General features: G+C 46.0%; 1 protein-coding gene across 1 annotated transcript in view; it reads right to left on the bottom strand.

Moving 5' to 3' along the window:
• SLC22A3 (solute carrier family 22 member 3) overlaps positions 1-5,014 on the bottom strand; it is a 26,552-nt gene extending 21,538 nt beyond the window's left edge. The window contains exon 1 of the mRNA XM_058020691.1: positions 4,490-5,014. Within this exon, the coding sequence (XP_057876674.1) occupies positions 4,490-4,894 (405 nt within the window). The 5' untranslated portion in view covers positions 4,895-5,014. The remainder of the gene's footprint in view (positions 1-4,489) is intronic.
• Positions 5,015-17,821: the final 12,807 nt, after the last annotated feature.

Below are 17,821 nucleotides of genomic sequence, written 5' to 3'. Positions count from 1 at the left end.
ACTTTCTGTTTCAAGTGCTACAGAGGTCAGGGGGTGACCTGGCTCCCCTCCAGACCCCTGGGCCAGAGCACGAGGCTGTGACCCTCCAGTCCACTGCACCCTCCCAGCACATTTGTTGTTTCTCCATCTCCATCTGCTGCACAGAAACAACACAGTCCTTCCCTTCCCTCCTCCCTCTGAGCAGCTGCTGCTGTCACCAGCCCTCCCTCCTGAGCAGTGCCAGCCACCCTCTGGGACCAGCATCATTTCAGATGGCACCAGCTGGCATGAGTCAGGAATTGATTTACCTTGATTATTTACCCTGTCAGCTTCCCTCTCCAAGAAAAATCTCAATAGCCACTGCATTCCCATCCTGCTGCTGACACAGCTTCACAGGGAGATATGCAAGGCACACTCAATTAAACCAGAGCTGATTGCACTGGACCAAGGTCTTCTGCACAGCTCCACCACATCGATTCAGCTGTGTCTCAAAATGATATCTTGAAACCTTTCTGTCAACCCAGGTCTTGTTTGCTCATCTCAAACACAGCGCAGGTTTGTGTGTGCAGCACCAGTGACAACTTTCTGAAATCTGGATTGCTCTCACAGAAAAGCCTGACCTAAAGCAATGGAGCACAGAGACCACGGCCATGTCACTGTGATTGTGGAGCCCTGGAAAAAGTTAAAGATAGAATCTAAAATGTTAAGCTTTGTCTTTTCCCAGATCAACTGCACCTGCGTAAGCAGTATGATAAATTATATAATTGTTAGATGTGATGATTGTTTAGTAATTAAATATAATTATTATAATTATTATATAACCATAAGAAGAATAATGAGAAATGTTGGAAATTCAGAGGGGGGCTAAGCTTAGCTGAAATCTATGTATACAATAGAACAATATAAGTTTAATAGTTGAAATGAAAGTTATATAATGATAGAGTATAAAACATGATCATCTCGGATGTATGGTCGGAGTCAGATTTAGGTTGAATATACCCCTGGCACCCAGAGCTCTTAATAAAAAGCACCACATATAACCGCTCCATGATTATGTTTTTGAATGCTAACAACTGCAGAGGTTGGGACTTACTCTCATATATATATGCCCATTGGACACCAAAAGATCTTAAGAGGGAATCTTTAGCAAAACTGCATTGCCCATCACTAGAACAAAGTAACTGGCTTTGCCATGTGTTGCTTCCTGTGATGATTTCTTAATACAAATTGCTCTTCTCAAATGCTGAAGGAAGAAAGTCCTGCACATTTGTAGGGGGATAAAATCTAAGAAAATAAAGATAGTGTAGAAAGTAATCTTACCCTTAAGGAGCTGCAGCTGGGCCAGTTATCAAAGATTAGGAACAGGCCTGACTTTAAGAGGCCACAGCTGTAACCAATGAGAAGCAGAGTGCTATAAAAGAGTGGGGTGGCTGGTTGAGAAGGGAATAGAGTTGGCTGGCTGCTTTGTGAAGAAGAAAGAGTCAGTGCTCTGAGGAGCTGTCCATGAGAAACACCAAGTAGGTAATGAAATTTTTGTGGTAGGGAGACAACAGCATGGAATCCCTGCAATAGGATGACAACATACCTTCTCCCAGAACCTCACTGTACCCCCAACACTGATACCTGGGAGTCCTGCAGCAGTAGGTGATGCAGCAGGCACCCCAAGCAGTACTTACAAAGAAGTACTTTGTATTTGTGTGTGCTTTGTATCAATCCACACTCCCCTGTTTCCCTTTGCCTCTTTCTGCTGATGCTACTGTGAACACCTTTGCACAAGACAGCTGTCTAAGATGAGAGAATGGTCAGAGGGCAGCGTGAGCAGTGAAGTACCACAGAGCCACTTATTTCACAACTCCTCACAAATTCAGCCACATGATTTCACTCCTGAAGGGTGCTCAGAGCTTACTGCAATAGCTTGTGCTTTGGCTGCCACACCTCCTGTGTGATCTGACATCTATCCAAAGGGAAGGCTTTACATGCCTGCTTTTGGCCTCTAAATCCCCTGTCACACTGCAGATCCACACTGGAGCTGTGCTTGCCATAGGCCTGGAAGCACTCCTTCAGTACACTGACTTTTCCCTCCCTCCTCTCTCTTTCTCCCTGAACAGGAATCCTGAGACTGTTTTGTAACTCCTCCTTTTGACTTTGTCTCCCTGGTCACTTCCACTGCTGATTCAACAAGACATGCCAGAAATCTTTAGCTGAAAGAAACATTTCTGCAATCATGGACAGAATGAAGCATTTACAAGTAGATGGGTAAGAAAAGAAGTCTTTGGTGAGCTAATTAAACAGAGCCTAAATTGAGTCATGCTTTATTAGAGACTCAGCTGGGAGAAAAGAGACTTAATTAAATCTGGGATATAAATTGTCTTTGCTGGGTATATAACTCATTAATAAAATATCAAGCCCCTTTTAGGAGCTGATCCCAGAGCAATTGAGTCAGGACATGCATGCCACAAGCCTCCTTTTTAGATTAAGAAGTTGAGCCTCATGGGATATGATTTATCCAGAAAATGTTGCAAAACTGGGAAGAGGTTCCAAGTTGCACAGGTCACAGCCCAGCAGCCTCCATCTGAGGTGGACCTAGCCAGCAAGAGTCACTGTCTCTAGGAGTGACAGTGACACCAACGGTGGGACCTGCTGCCCTGGCAGAGGGGAGAGACAGTCCCAGCTTTGCAGACTGTTACTCCAAGGTTCTCCCAATATGCACCTTTGGGACCTTAGGTGGGAGTGCTTGCCCAATCATCCCTTCATCCCTCCTCCCTTCCCTGGTCCTGAAAGGTCTTCTCAGCAAAGAAGGTAGTAAGAAAGTGAAGATGGATGCGATATTTGCTTGAGAACATTGAACCTTTCACTCCCATTTATTGCTGCAAGAAAAATACTGTTTCCTTTTCCCATAGCTGTACCCATTGCTGTTGGAAAATCACAGTGGCTCTGTTAGATACACAAAGTGCTGCTATAAACAGACTCTGAGCATGATCTTGTGGACACAGCCCACATGCCTTCACCTGCAGCAAGGCTGAAGAGGAGAAAAATGGACAACAACAGAAAAAGAATCTCTATATTTTTATTTTTAAGGTGTGACTCCTCGCAGTCCCCCAGCAGAGGTACCTTGGAGGCAGCAGCCTAAACTTCCCACTGTGTCCATGTCCTATGGATTGCTCCAGAGCCAGGCTGCAGCTCCCAGGCACCACTTGTGTGCCCTCCCTGCCTTCCCCTGCCAACGTGGGCAGACACAGCATCATTAGGGACCAAAGTTTGACACCAGCTCCCTGCATGCCATCTGCAGCCCTCTGAGCAGCCTTGATGTCACAGATCATCCACGAAAGCCAGATCTGAACCTTTTCTCAGGGCCTGTTGGGTGCTCTGATTTCTCTTCTCCTGGGCACAGACCCCGCCTGAAGCTGCTCAGGGGGCTCAGGGAACAACGCTGCTGCTCGGGACAGCCCGACAGAGGATACAGCAGCCCCAGCCGGATGGGAGAAGGATGCTGAATTGGAAGGAGGGGATAAGCATCTCCTGTCAGTGTTTGCTCAGGGCTCTGCCTGCTGTGCCCAGCTCCCTGTTTTGGAGCACACAGCTCCAGTGCAAGCACCGAATTAAGACACCAGACAGGTAGGAACCAGAGCCCTGTGGCTGACACATTTTGCAGTCCACCTTGATTATTTCTGAGCCAATCCCTCCAAGCACACTTTGGATTTTTCATCACTGCACGAGTGACAATTGCTGTCAGAATTACACTAAAACACACACTCCCAGCGTGCAGACTGTATATTGAATCCAAACCACAGCACACCCATGGCACAATTACAGATTACACAAAGGGTCTCCTAGGAAAGAATCTTCACTGGCCTTTTGCAGCCTCATTAAAAAAATCACTGTATTTGCCAGTGCTTACAACTAGTGATAATAGCCTGCTGTTCTCTGACACCGATATTCAGGAAAAGCTGAATGTTAGCTTTGGACAAAAACATGTTTGTTTTCTTGGTTTTTCTTCTTTAGTAAGCACAATCACTTCTGCTGACTCCTGCCAGATCTCAGATAGGCAGTCTGCCACCTGTTGTTTTTTATTACCTGCAAACTTACATGTTCAATACTGGAAATACAGAGAAGAGATAATCTGCATTGATCCTTGTCATAGAGTACACTTCGAATTTACACCACCAAACCTGAAACTGAGCACCTGAAGCCTCAGCTCCAAGGAGTTAACTTTTTGTTTTAATCTGACATTCCTCTATAGACAGAGCAATGTCTCTGCAGGGCATTCAATTTAGCGTGGGCACTTGGCTTTGAACAGCCGCCTTTCATACCAGCTCACCTTTCCCTAAAGGCTCGGTGCTGGCACTTGATCATACTCATAGTCCTGATTTGCTTGTGACTCAGAATTAAATAAACCTGCAAAGGAAAAGCAGCCAGCAAAGCAACAACCCTTACATCGGCAATCGCATTTTACCGCTGCCATCCCACAGCAGGATGGACACCAGCGGTCAGAGGGTGGGTGTTTCCTTACCTCGCCGACGATGGATGCTTCGGGCTGTTCGTAGACCCAGTGCCCGTGGCAAGGGGCGAGCGGCGGGCTGCCATTGCCATAGCGGCCGAGCGGGCTGCTGCAGCTGGCAGAGGCGTCCCAGGTGACATCCAGCCTCTCGCACTGCCCCGCGGCCGACTCGTTCCCCAGGAGCAGGGGCAGCACCGTGAAGTTCCACTCCTCTTCCAGCGTCCAGCCACATCGCTCGCTCAGCTCGGCTGCCCCGGGGATCCTGCACCAGAAGTTGCCTGGTGCTCGCCCGAGGAAAACTACGCTGGCGAACAGGGAAGAAAAAGTGATGCCTGTCTGGCTGAGGAGGAAAAAGACCCTCTTCTGAAATCTTCCAAATTCCCCGGCCTCCTTCAAAACCTCATCGAAAGATGGCATGGTGCGAGGCGGTCTGTCCGCTTGCAGCAGCCCCGGAGGTGGCAGAGCTCTCGCTCACGCTTCGCACCGGCTGCCGGCGCTGCCTACGGACGGGACGGTCTCGCCTCTCCTCGCTCCTCGCTCCTCTCTCCTCATGTGCACGCACAGACGGACGGACAGACAGACAGACAGACCCGCGGGCGTGCGGTGCCGGCGGGGCATGAGCGGAGGCGGAGCGGGGCTCGGCTGCGGGCGGACATGCGGGCACAGCCGGGCACAGACGGGCACCGGGCTGGCACCGGGCTGGCACCGGGCTGGCACCGGGCTGGCACCGGGCTGGCACCGGGCTGGCACACAGCCGGGCACCGGGCTGGCACCGGGCTGAGCGAACTCACGGACTGCAGGAGAAGAGAGAGGGGCGTGCGTTCCCTATTCATCCCGCGTGTTGAACAGATTATGTAATGAACCCCGTTAACTCCTTCGGGACGGGCGAGCCGCGAAGGGCAGCTCCCGCAGCGCCTGCGATAAATTAATGTGTAAAGCAGAGTTAAATGGGAAAGAGCCCAGGAGCTGTTGCAAAAAGCATCAGTGAGTGATGCAGGCTCCCTGCAGGATGGCAGGGACTGAAAGAAAGTGGTTTCAAAAGACCTATCGTCTTTCCTTACAGAAATAGAAATTAGTACTCTGGCAAAGTTTAATTACTTCTCCAAGGCACTACTACAGCATCTGTAAACACCTAATCCACATGGGCCTTTCCCTTCTGAAGTATAAATAAAGGGAGGGTCACAAACTGCAACAGACCAAAATCCAAGGGTTTTATTTCCCTTAAAGTTTGATCTACCTGTTCAAGGATTTTACATGACCTTGTAAAATTTCATTCCACAAAATCTCTCAAATATAAATATATATAAAATATAATAATTTATATATAAATATAAATGTTGGTGTTTCTTTCACAAAAATTAATGGAAAACAAGTTACATCACTTTTCTACTCAGCTGTTTGAGGAAGGGGGAGAAGGAAAGAGGGAGCTAGGATCAGGGTGCATGTGAACATATCTTGTACACAACACCATGAATCAAATCAGAGATTCAATAGTGGTGTTTTCTGAACCTCAGGATCTTGAGGTCCATAACAACTGCCTTCTCTTGGGAGAAGGAGCAGAGAGCATCTATCAAAGATTTTTCCTGCAATCCCTTTTCCTTGGTTACCAACAGCCTTGACTATGTGAGTGTCTACAGTTTTGAAACAAAGTACAATTTTAAAAACCGGTGCAAATCAAGGAAGGCTTTGATTCCTATACAGGCTATCTGGCATGAAAACTGGTGCTGTGGTGTGAGCTCTGCAAAGATGCAGATTCCTACATGGGGGCACTCCTGTGCTTGCATCAGAATATGCTTTTGAGAGAATTTGGATGCCTGGTTATGCTATTTTGTGGTACTCGAGCTTAGGGTCCAGGTGGAGATGAGGAACACTCTGATGGCTGGTTGCAAACAAGAGAAGTTCTTTTATCCCAGCCGGGCTAACTGGGAAGTCAATCATGCTGAGATGTCAAAGGTGATGTTTATCCCAACAGCTTCCAGTGACTGGGGAGGAGATTGTTGTGTAGGGAATACCAAAAAGACAAGAAATAGGGACAGACCCTGATAATCAGACTCTGTGCTGCTCTCACAGGTCCAACCAAGGGTGTATTAAACACTCACTGCTCTTCAAGCCTGACCACAATTAAAAAATATTGGTACTGTCCCTGTTGAATATTACCATAGAATCATACAAATGCTTGGGTTGGAAGGGACCTTGGAGATCGTCTTGTTCCAACCCTGCTGCCATGGGCAGGGACACCTTCCACTATTACACTATAGAGTTTTAGCTCAACTCAGAATCATGAGGGTTAACCCCCTGAATGCCACGCACCAACGCAGCTGCCCCACATTCCTCCTGTTTCAGAAATCCATTGGTGTGATTACACTTTGCTAATCAGTGGAGCTAGATTCATTTGAGGCAGAATTCAGTCCATGTTGCAACCTTGCTTCTGGAGTTACCTTCTTCCCTAAAAGAATGCATGGTCTAGTAGCCCATTGTCAAAATTTCACACATCCCTGCCCATTATGCCCTGCTCATGGACAGCACATGCACTGCAGTCTGTCAGACCAGAAGCCAGAAAGCCTGAGAGAGAGACCAGTGCTGAGGTCAAGGCAGAGGATCTGGGATTCTCCCTAACATTCCCTGCAGCTGCACTGCTGGTCACAGAGGCAAGGATCCATTCAGTGAAATCCTTTCCACACCTGGCGTACGTGGTGTCATGGCAAACTTGGTTTCTCAGTGTTAACCTGTATTTTAAGTTCACTGTCCAAAACCAGAGTATCAGTATTTGCCACCATGTCAGTGTACTGCAAGACTCCAGTTTGTCAAAGAAATCTAAAATATCACAGTGACAGATGCATGAGAATGTGCATTGCTGCATTTATTCCACAGCAAGCCATTCCTGCCTTCTGCATTCTTTTCCTGGAACTTCGGCCTCATGTGCTGTGAGAGCGGGGCACATCTAGGGACAGGAAGATGATGGGTTCGTACACAAAGCCTCTAACTGTAACCTCATGAAAGAATGCCTTTAAATTTTTGAGAACAGATCTCTAGGTCATCCTTTTAAACATTCTGTCCTATGCATACAGTAAAAAATGATGCTCTTTGTTACTGGGAAAAGCCAAGAAAGATGTTGGCTGATGAGAAGGGAAGAAGCAGGAAAAATAGATGCAGAGAACAGAAAGAAGGAGGGGGAAGAGTCAAGGGAGCAAGCCAGGGAAAGAGAAGGTGCAGAAGTGGTGATGAAAGGGGAGCAGAGAAAATAGAGATATAGAAGTACAACTAAATTACAATCACAGGCATCTTCATTTGGAGCTCTGTTTAGCAGCCCAAATGTCACAGCTATTTTGGACATGGAATGAAAACCATGTAGTCTGGAGAGGAAGGCACATACACTCCCTGTACACATGTGGCACTAGACTACCATTTATCCATGCCTGCATGACAGCATGAGACATCTTGCTGAATACCTACTCTGACTGAATCCTGGACAGTTAAAACTTTACTGCAGCACCCTGGATAACCTCTGCCACTGCATCAGATAATCACTTATGAACCTCAAAGTCCTTCTTGGAGCACTGTCAGCAGCAGGGCAGTGACATCACCCAGCTTGCAGGCACTTGAGGGCACCATCCTACCTAACAGCACTTATAAAGTTGTGCAGTTCCATGATAAAGTTATGCAAAAAACCACAACCTAGGTTTAAGATCTGTACAGACACGTGCCTCTTGCTGAATAAAAGAGTGCCTGTGAACAAGCTTGGGCAGCAGTCATCCACCCTGCTTCTTCTCTCACTTGATGCAAAATCATATTGTACCAAATATTTGTCCCCCAGACAAAATTGCTACGACTAGATGGCCCCAAGCAGCAAGGGTGCAAAGCAGTCAGCTTCACACTAGGGCCAGGAGACTGCCTACACCAGCCTTGTCTTCCACTCTCCATGCCAGGAGAAGGGCTGGGGATCTCCACAGCCCTGCATTTGGGGACTGCTTGAGCCTCTGCTCACTGGGGACCCCCCAGCAGAGACTGCAACAGGGAATCAGGCAGTGGCAGCTCAAAGTGCACTACAGAGATGTTAATGGCAGGGCTTGGTTCACAGCAGAAGATGGCAAGAATTAGAAAGGTTCAGTTTTGGAGAGTTCACTTTTGAAGATTAAATAGATAGTGGATTTTTTAAGATCAGCGTGAGACCACTTTCTGGGGCAGTTAGAGAGGCTGAGGCTCCCCTCTCCCACACACGGTACAGTTACATTCCAGGTCAGGACACTAAAATACTTGTAGCTTTTTCGCTGACAGTTGGCTTTTGTTGCTGTTGGATTTTTTTTTCCTTCACTTTATTATCTTTCTTCTTCCTCCCACACCCCCTTTCATCTTCTTCTTTTATCTCCCTCTTCCTCTCCCAGATTTCCTCTTTTTCTTTCTAAAAGGTGGCAAATGTACACCATGAAATATGTCCTTTCCCAGACTTCCAGATCACTTAGTGAGCTGTAGGCTGAATTTGAGACATGGGAAAAGTCAATTCCAATCAACAGGGTTTCCACCTTTTGGCAATTCATTAAAGCAATGCACAATACATTATACTCCCCTCCCTCAGAATTTCCATGGACTGTAAGCTATTTTTACTGTCTTGATCCCAGGAACAAATATAAATAAATGTAGTACTTGGAACTGTAGAATACAGCAACCAGAGGAATCTGTACTCATTGCTAAAACAGCAGCTGAAACAGCAGAAGAAAATAGAGACATGTGGAAAGAAGGGAAAATCAAAATGAGGGGGGACAAACATGGAGAGTGAAAGGAAAAGCAAAAGAGTAGCAAAGAGATTACTGTTCTCTCCTCACAGGATAGGAAAAATCAGACCACTGGTGACCATTTTGAAGACAGCCTGTATCTGTCATTTTGAGGAAGCCATCCTAAATCTGCAGTGTGTGCTCATTCTCACCCCCTCAGCTTCTCCTCCCACTGCCAAGGTGCAGAAGGTGGGGGTCACTTGGGGTTTAAGTGCCAACAGCCCCTGGGGCTCCCCCAGGCTCATCCTCTCTGCAGCCACCATGTGTCCTTCCCTGACACCTTTCCTTGCACAGGCTCTTTCCTGGGGTGCAGCAGTCTCTGCTCAGGGCCAGCGGGATCCTGCTGCATCCCATTGTGCCTTGTTACCCAAACCCAGTGCTGTTTCACCCCCAGGGTGGCTGCACACGACTCATCTTTGCCTGTTGGAGAATATCAGGTACCACACATTGGGTGCTTGCAGATGATAGCCTGACTCTCAGCGTACTGAGGGAAAGCAGCAGAGATGTGTCTCTGCACACAGGGGTGGGAACAGGATTCCTGTGTTTGCCAGGATTTCAGCTCAGGATCTGAGACTGGATCAGGAACTGAAAGGGCTCACCAGTTTCCTTAAGGCCAGCTGAAGGAAAGGCAGCCAGAGGAAAAAGGATTCCTACATACCCATTTTCACAGTCTATATGTGGCTTCCCTCATCATTTTTCTTTTCAGTTACCCAGGAGGTCAGTGAAGAGGTTGCACCAGGCTCTACCTTCCTGTTCAGACAAATAAGCCATAATTCCACAGCACGTTTATCAGGCTCCTTGCTAATGACTCAGAGTAAGCAAGCATTTCAGCCATAAGATAAGACAAGCCAAGTTCACCAGAGGATATTTTAAACAATGGAGCAAACAAGGTGTATTTCCAGAGGTGGGTGTAAATGTGTAATAAAATGAAAATGTTCCCTCTCACGTTATCAGACAGGTGTAAATCACAAGGTTGCTTCCTCTCTCAACTGCACGTGCCTCAAGTTCTGCTTGGAAAGTCAGAAAAAATCACATTGGTTCTGTTTGTGATTTCCTCATTGTTGCACATCCCTCCCTTATGACTCAGTTTCCACGAAGCTTGGAAGCCAACATTTCTAAATACTAATAAAAGGACTTTACTTTAAAGTTTATCGATCCATTTTGCGAGAATAAAGATGAAACTTTTAAATCTTATTAGTGATGGTGTCAGTGCAATGGAGAGTTCTGAGGGTCCCTCCTCTCTACCTATCTACTTCCCTTGCTATTTATGAAAAGGGAATTCCATTTTTAAAAAAGGAGAAAAAAAAACAAACTCGTGAAACCCCTTGCAGGATTTTTTGGACTCAATTATTTACTTTCATACTGTTTCTCAGTTTTACTTTTATGTTCAGTATTCCTAACAAGCCTCTTTCCCTTTGGCTTTCTATTGCATTTTTTTGGCTGGGAACTCTCAGGAATGTAAAAAACCACTGAGGTGGCCAGTGTAACAAAAATGCCAGCATTTATATACATGAGAAGAAAGTAACAGAGAAATTCCCCCAGACCACTACTGCCCATCTTATGGGCAGCTTTGGGTAGAAGCAGTATGATCTGATGTAGGAAAGAATTCAGGTTCAAAATACCCCATGAACCTTAAGACTTAGTTGATCAAAGTCCACATGGGAGAATAAATATACATTTTATATTTATGTGAAAAATTATCTAATCTCAACAGATTTCTGGTTTCTGTCTTTCCAAGACAATAGCAAATTATTTTTAACACCACCGAAAAAGAACTGAGAAACAGCTCTGCAGAAACTAAAAAAAGCTGCAGGATGAGGGTGAGTTCAGAGCAGCAACAGAGATCCAGCACACTCCAAATGGACCAGGGAAAGTTCAAGTCATTCTGGAAGGATGGATGGGAACTGATAATTTCTCAGTGCCTTTCTCTATTCTCCCTGTCGTTGCTTTTGGAAACCCTTAGCGGTTGCAATCTATTTATAGTTCACTCTGTTTTTGTAGTTTATCTCTGCTATAACATCGTGTCCCCTGTCCTGACTGCACAATATCAACCCAAAGGAATTCTTCACAGCTGGGTTCTCACCTCCTGCTTTATTAGAATGCTTTATTAATAGGAAGAGGGACAAGACTACTCTCATCAGGCTGATCATGCTCTCTGTTCATGATCCAGCTCTTAGCACACTACTTAAAATGGACATTTTTGGGTATGTGGCCCTACCACAGAGTACTTCAGGTACTCAGTTGTTTTAATGTTTATTTGATTTTAAATGTCAGTGTATTTATTACACAGGATTTATTTTATTTTCCTTCCCCTAGTGAATGTTCTGGAGTGTATCTGAGTGTATTTAAGGAAAAAAACATAAAGATGTAAATATCTGACGTGAAGATGCAAAGCAAGAATGATTCAACAAATTCAAAAATGAAGAAATTGTTTACATTGGTCCAAGATCCCCAAATCCTGAATAAAGAGATGAACTGAAACAAAGGTCGTTCAAGCTGAGTGTACCTGAAAAGGATGAAGTATTTGTATCCATTTTCCCATGGAGCAATTGGATGGAAAGTGTAACACCTGTGTCATAGGGAGCTGGCCCCGGTAAAATAATGGAGCTGGCAAATGAGATGAATTCTGTATTTCTAGGCTGAGCTTTCAGTCACCAAACCCAGGCCTTGACAGAGGACCCTGAGTGAGGGGCGTGCAGGGACCAGGAATCTTGGAGAGTTGGTCCCTGGCAGCGTCACCACGACACAGCAGGCAGAAAGCCCAGGAGCTGGAATGCATCATCTGCAAAGACTGCTCTTCCTGCTGCAGGGCTGCTCCCACTGGTGTCAGCAGGAGGAGTGCAGCCCTGGCTCAGCCCTGGCAGACAGGCAGTGGCCAAGAGCTGAGGCTGCTGCATGATGGAGGGACATTATCAACCACAGACAAGGGACCGCACCGCTGCTCCCCCAGCTCCTTGCTGGCCATGCTGGAAAGGGGAAACTGGGAGGCCTCGTTGGCACATCTGGGATAGTGCCATTTGCTGCCACGGTGGATAGCACTCCTTGGATGCAGGCCCACCCTTCATCCTTCAGGGGAGCAAGGGTTTCCAGTCCCACACATCTGCTCCTCTGCACAGAGATGAGGAGATGGGGAACAGACCAATTTCAGTAAACAAGAAGTTCCGACTAACTGCCAGCTCCTTGAAACTTAGATTTAGGAGACTGATTCAGAGATGAACTTTATGAAAATATTATTTAGAGGATTAGTTCATACGGTATTTTTAGCAAAAATGATAGCTGAAGACAAGCAAAAAGGATTGCTTTGGGTTTGTTTAATAAATGAAAAGAGCAATGTTACCATATAATTTCCATATATGCGTCAGTACAGCAGCTGGCACCCTCCTGACCCCTCAAATTACTGTCCCACTCCAGTCCTGTTACAGCAGCAAACTGATCCTGGGCCAGCAGGGCCAAGGAAATGTTTGTGTTCCTGCATAGTCAGCAGCCACCAGCAGGGACCTCACGCTCTCCTCATCTGCAGCAGGACTGCAGACACTACCCCCTTCCCATGGGGTGAGAAGGAGCAGAGCCTGTCCCAGACTCACTGCCCACCTAGCACAGGGTGGCAGGGCAGGGGTGCAAGGTGGTTCACCTGTTGGAGCAGTGTGTGCAGCTGAGGAAGGCTGTCTGTCACACACCTCATGCTTGGCAGGCCCTGGCACTCACTCTCCCAGCATGGGGGAGGTTTAAAGGCAACTTCACCAACCTCCTTCTGCTTCAAAATCATTCTTCTTCCTTCCTTCATTTCAGCAACATTATTAAAATGGTAATTTTAATATACTAAAGTACCAGGAATGCCTCATTCACATTATTCCTGGTAACAGCTTTTGCTCAGGTGGCACTGCCAATCACTTTGTGAGTTTTCAACAAGGAAGATCCTTCTTTGTCTTCTGGAAGTCTAAGGTGTTCCCAGCCAGTCATTCACTGACTTTTCTATATTCACGGAAGCTTCTCTCCTGACTTTCCCATCACATAATGTTTTGTTGTTATATTATTCTGCTCTATTTCAATTTTCCTTCCTCTGAGAATGAACCTTTCAGGAAAGTCCTGTTTGCTCCTGGACAAAACCAGAAACTTGAAAACCTCTGTGTACAATATGAGAACTCCCTCTTCCCATTGCTCTCCTGTTCCATACAGCCAACAATCCAGGAGGAAACACTAGCCCTGTCACCAACATAAGGAGGCCTTGCAACCACAGTCCCAGCTGTGATCCCTGATAGTTTATACTGTGCAAAGATCTTCTGGAGATTCATTGACTCAGGCTGTGTCCAGACTTCTGTGTACAGAGACTGCAGAATTTTTGCCAGGAGAGGATTAAAGCACATTCTCAAGAAGTATGTTTTAAGAGGCAATAGGAACAGGCTGAACTGTTCCCTTTGAACACCAGGATATATCTTTCTAGCATGAGGGTGACTGAGTGCTGGAACAAGCAGCCCAGAGATGTTGTGGAGTCTCCATCCTTGGAGATACTCAAAAGCCACCTGGGAGTGATCCAGATTCTAGGTGGCCCTGCTTGAGCTGGGGGGCTGGAGCAGGTGATCTTCACAAGTGCCTTTCAATCTCAACCCATTTGTGATGATTCTGTTTCTTTTTCTTTGCAAAGCTCCAAGCAACTGCAGCCTGCGTTACCTGTGCTAAGCCATTACACTGGAAAGGCAAGCTGCGTTTCTCTGACTTCACCTCTGCTTTCCTATGCTTTTGTCAGAAAATATTGTCTGTGTGCAAAAACAAGAACAGGACTGCCAAATAGCAGGAGGGACTAAGGAGGTCACAGAAGTGAGGGGAAGCACGATTGCTCATCCAGTGGCTGTCACTTTCAAGTAGAGATAGATAATATTGAAACTCAGCACTGTTGACTGTTACAGCAGAATTAATACTGCCACCACCTCCATATGTCATCTACAGGGACATGGCATTCCTGCACCCTCCCATTCAGCCTCTGTCTCTGCTCACTCCTGGTGCCTCCTTAGAAAACCTTGGCTCATTACTTTGGAACTTCTGAAAATTTTCAGACATGTTTCAGTTTCTCACTTGCTATGCAGCAGTTTCATTTAGCAGACCTAGAGGCTATTTCTTAAGATTATTTTTTCATAGATTTCCCTGTTCCTGGGAACTCCAAGAAAACCGTAGTGCAAACAGAAGTTTAAACAAAGTTGTTACATGCTATATCATATGACTTACTCAAAAGCTTTCCTCTTAACCACTACCACCTTTAATTATCTCTGAGCACACACAAGTCTTATAGGATGTTTGTGACCAGGTCAGGGTTTGGGGGTCTGCAGTGTATTTCTCCCTGCTCAGTAGCTGTCAGATTTATTTTGCATTGGGCATGGCTCTGCTGTCTGTTGGACCAGCCCAGCAGAGCACCTGTGTGTGAACCACCACAAAGTACATGCACCCTGGGAAAGGAGCTCTGCTGAGCTCTACTGCCCCAAACTCACTGAAACTCCTGCTGGGTATGGTCCTTGATTACTGTATTTCTATTTATTGGCCTGTGGCATTCAAGCAAACAAGGAGTGAAGTCACACCTCTCCCACGTGCCAGAAGTGCCTGACGCACAGAGTGTCCATGCACCACCAGCAGCAACATCAGACAGAGAGTCTTTGGTCAGCATGGCTGTAAGGCTTCTAGTGCTGGGTAAAAATGGTGCATAAACATGCTCAGCTGATTTTGGTTTAGCCAGAAAGTATTGAAGAGACCTAACAGTATCTGTGCCGGCTGAGATCCTTCTCTGTCTGCAGGTTGGGTATGACCTGCCATGCTGGCACTGGCCTTAAAACTGATGTGAAGGCAGAGCTGGCATAGATCCTGTGTCATGTGCACTCATTTGACAGAAACATGAGGTGGGCTCCAGGCCAGTTTCAAAGGCTGTCTGAACTGGGAGCCAGCCCTGGTGTCACTGGTATGGGTCAATTCTGCTGCAGGTCACAGAGGAAACACACCCTGAAATTAGGAGGGAAAGCTGAGATCACAGTTACCTTCTGCTCTAAGATACCAAAGGGCAGATGCAGTTAAATATTAACATTTCTGTGATACAGCTATGACCTGGCCCAACAGTATTACATACATTGTGTGTTATGTGCGTGTATTACACACATTGTATTTTATGTACTTTGTTGCATGTGTGTCTAAGAATAGACATTCACCTGGGTGGTCTCCACAGGTATGACTAACCACCCTGCCCACCCACTTTCAACCTTAGGGACTCAGAGAGAAAATTGAATGACAATTTAGGCTCACAATTTCTTGGTACAATCACAGTCCACTTACTCTTGTACTTACGGGAGCAGCCCAGTGATTCAGAAGTTATCAATAATCTCTTGTACTGAATGGGCAGCTTGCTCCATAGGAGCGTCAGGACATACATTTTACAAGGTCACTCATTCCAAAGTACCTCCGTGGAGAACAGCTTGTGCATTGTAAAACTGCCTGTGCTGCCTCCTCTGCAGCCTCAGCCTTGGCAAAGCAGAGTGGGACCAGTGCTGTGGGCATGGCTGGGGAGTCTATTTGGCCATCAGGCCTTCACCTGCTGGGAAATGCAGGACACCCTGCACACACACTGCCCCCATGTACACACACACAGGGACATGCTGCTGTCCCACTGTGGCTCCTTCTGTGAAGGCTGCCTACACTTGGTCCTTGTTTTTACCTAGATCTGATTAACAGGCTAAGATACAGTCACTTAACTTGCTTGAATTCATGCCTTAGTTTCAGGCCACTGAGAATGGCTCTTCCACAGGGAGCTCCCCTGCTTCACTTCACCAATTCCTCCTGAGTCAGACGTGGACCTGCTCTGGCTCAGCAATGTCCCTGTGCTGGCTTTATACTTCATCTGTACCAAGTGCCAAGTTCAATGATCTCATTCCACCCTTAGCTGTAAAGTGGCTCCGTTTTCCCATGGATATTTCACTTCAAAAGATGCTTGTTGAAGAGCAGACCAACCCTATGGTGCTCAAGGGTCACATCTCACTGAAGCACGTGGGCAAATTAGCACTGCTCCAAACAGGATATCTGCTGGTGACTATCACTGTCTCGTTTCCGCTAAGGTCCACCCACTGCCTCATCTCTTACCCTGGAGACCACTATGAAGGCATTTATTGCAGCAGGGAGGGAGCACCAAAGCCCACTGGGCAGCACAGACAGGCAATTAGCATGGGAAGACTCAAGCAGAAAATATTGCTCTCTGTTTCTTATTTCATGTGGTATGTGTTTGGCTTCAAACTTGCCTGCTAGCTAATGTCCTTATGCTTGATTCCCCCACTTCCCTGAGCAGCCTCTTTCAGTGTACTTCTAGCCAGTCCCACTGAAATTTAGTCCAGAGCTGTCTGCATTCATGATAGATTGGCAGAGTTCAGTCTAAATTCCTTACCAAAGGTTGACTGTCTGTGTATGAATGCTGGGTCTTGTATGTTCCCTTTGGACTTAAACCATGGCACCCTCTTGCCACTGCTCCTTGGTGGTTTTCTTTACCCTTGAACACCCTGTTTATAATAAACTCTGTTTATTGTATTACCCCACTTGTAGCTGCAAGTGGCTTTGTGTCATCAGTGTATTTCATTATCTCTCAGATGTATGGAAAGATGCCCAAATATTCACAAAACCAAATTACAATACATCAAAACCCAACAGGCTAAGAAATGGAAAATAAAAGTTGAGAGCAAGAACTCTTAGCCTGTCCTGAAAGGAAGACTTTGGAGCACCTGACATGACAAGTAGTGTTGGATACCTCCTCCTCTACTGGGGCTGCACATCACTTCCAAGCACCTTGGATGTCAGAGGCATCAGACTTGAACGCCAAATCTCACAGACCAATGTGCCATTTCTCAGCTACAAAAGGACTGGTTTTTAAAAGTAATTTGAGCAGAAGAAATAGCTTCATTTCCTGCTGAGCAGAAATCTCTTTTAGAAACATAAATGTCCACTCTAATAACAATTGTGTAAACAAACACTGACAAACTGCATCCCAGCTGTGTGCTTAAGATACTTAACTCCCCAAAGATTCAAGCTTGCGAAATATATCTGAACTCCTTTTGCATTCAGAAAAAAATATTCAAACCCAGAGTCAAGAAGTCTTTCCTTGAATCTGTTGCTTAATTAGGATTCATTCCCAATTACAATTTTCTTAGGTCAGTATTAACTGCTTTGTTCTTTTAAATAAGTGTTTTGTGTTTGCTTTCTGTAATTTAAAGAGTAATTTATGATGCCAAGAGATATAGGTGTGTTCACTCATTTCACAAAGTGCTAGAAGGATGATTTAGCTGAGGACCATATGGAAGATCCCAGAATATTGTTCATAATGACTCTGAAGTTGAAGTCTTCTGGCATGGTGTAGTTGGGGGAATTCTGTAATTGCCAGCCTCTCATTAGACCCCACTCACAGCAGTGATCCTAACAGCTGCATGGTGATATGCAAGGAGCAAGGCTGTCAGAAATTCGGAAAAATCAATTCTCATAATGTTATACCATCTTTTATTCTACTAGGGCTGGGTTTACACAGCCCAGTCCTGTGGTTGATGGCATTTTGCTGCCTCAGTGA

This window comes from Melospiza georgiana, chromosome 3 (genome assembly GCF_028018845.1).
Source record: "Melospiza georgiana isolate bMelGeo1 chromosome 3, bMelGeo1.pri, whole genome shotgun sequence".
Taxonomy (NCBI): Eukaryota; Metazoa; Chordata; class Aves; order Passeriformes; family Passerellidae; genus Melospiza; species Melospiza georgiana.
Note: the sequence above shows the minus strand (reverse complement) of the source record. Positions and strands in the feature narration are given on the sequence as shown.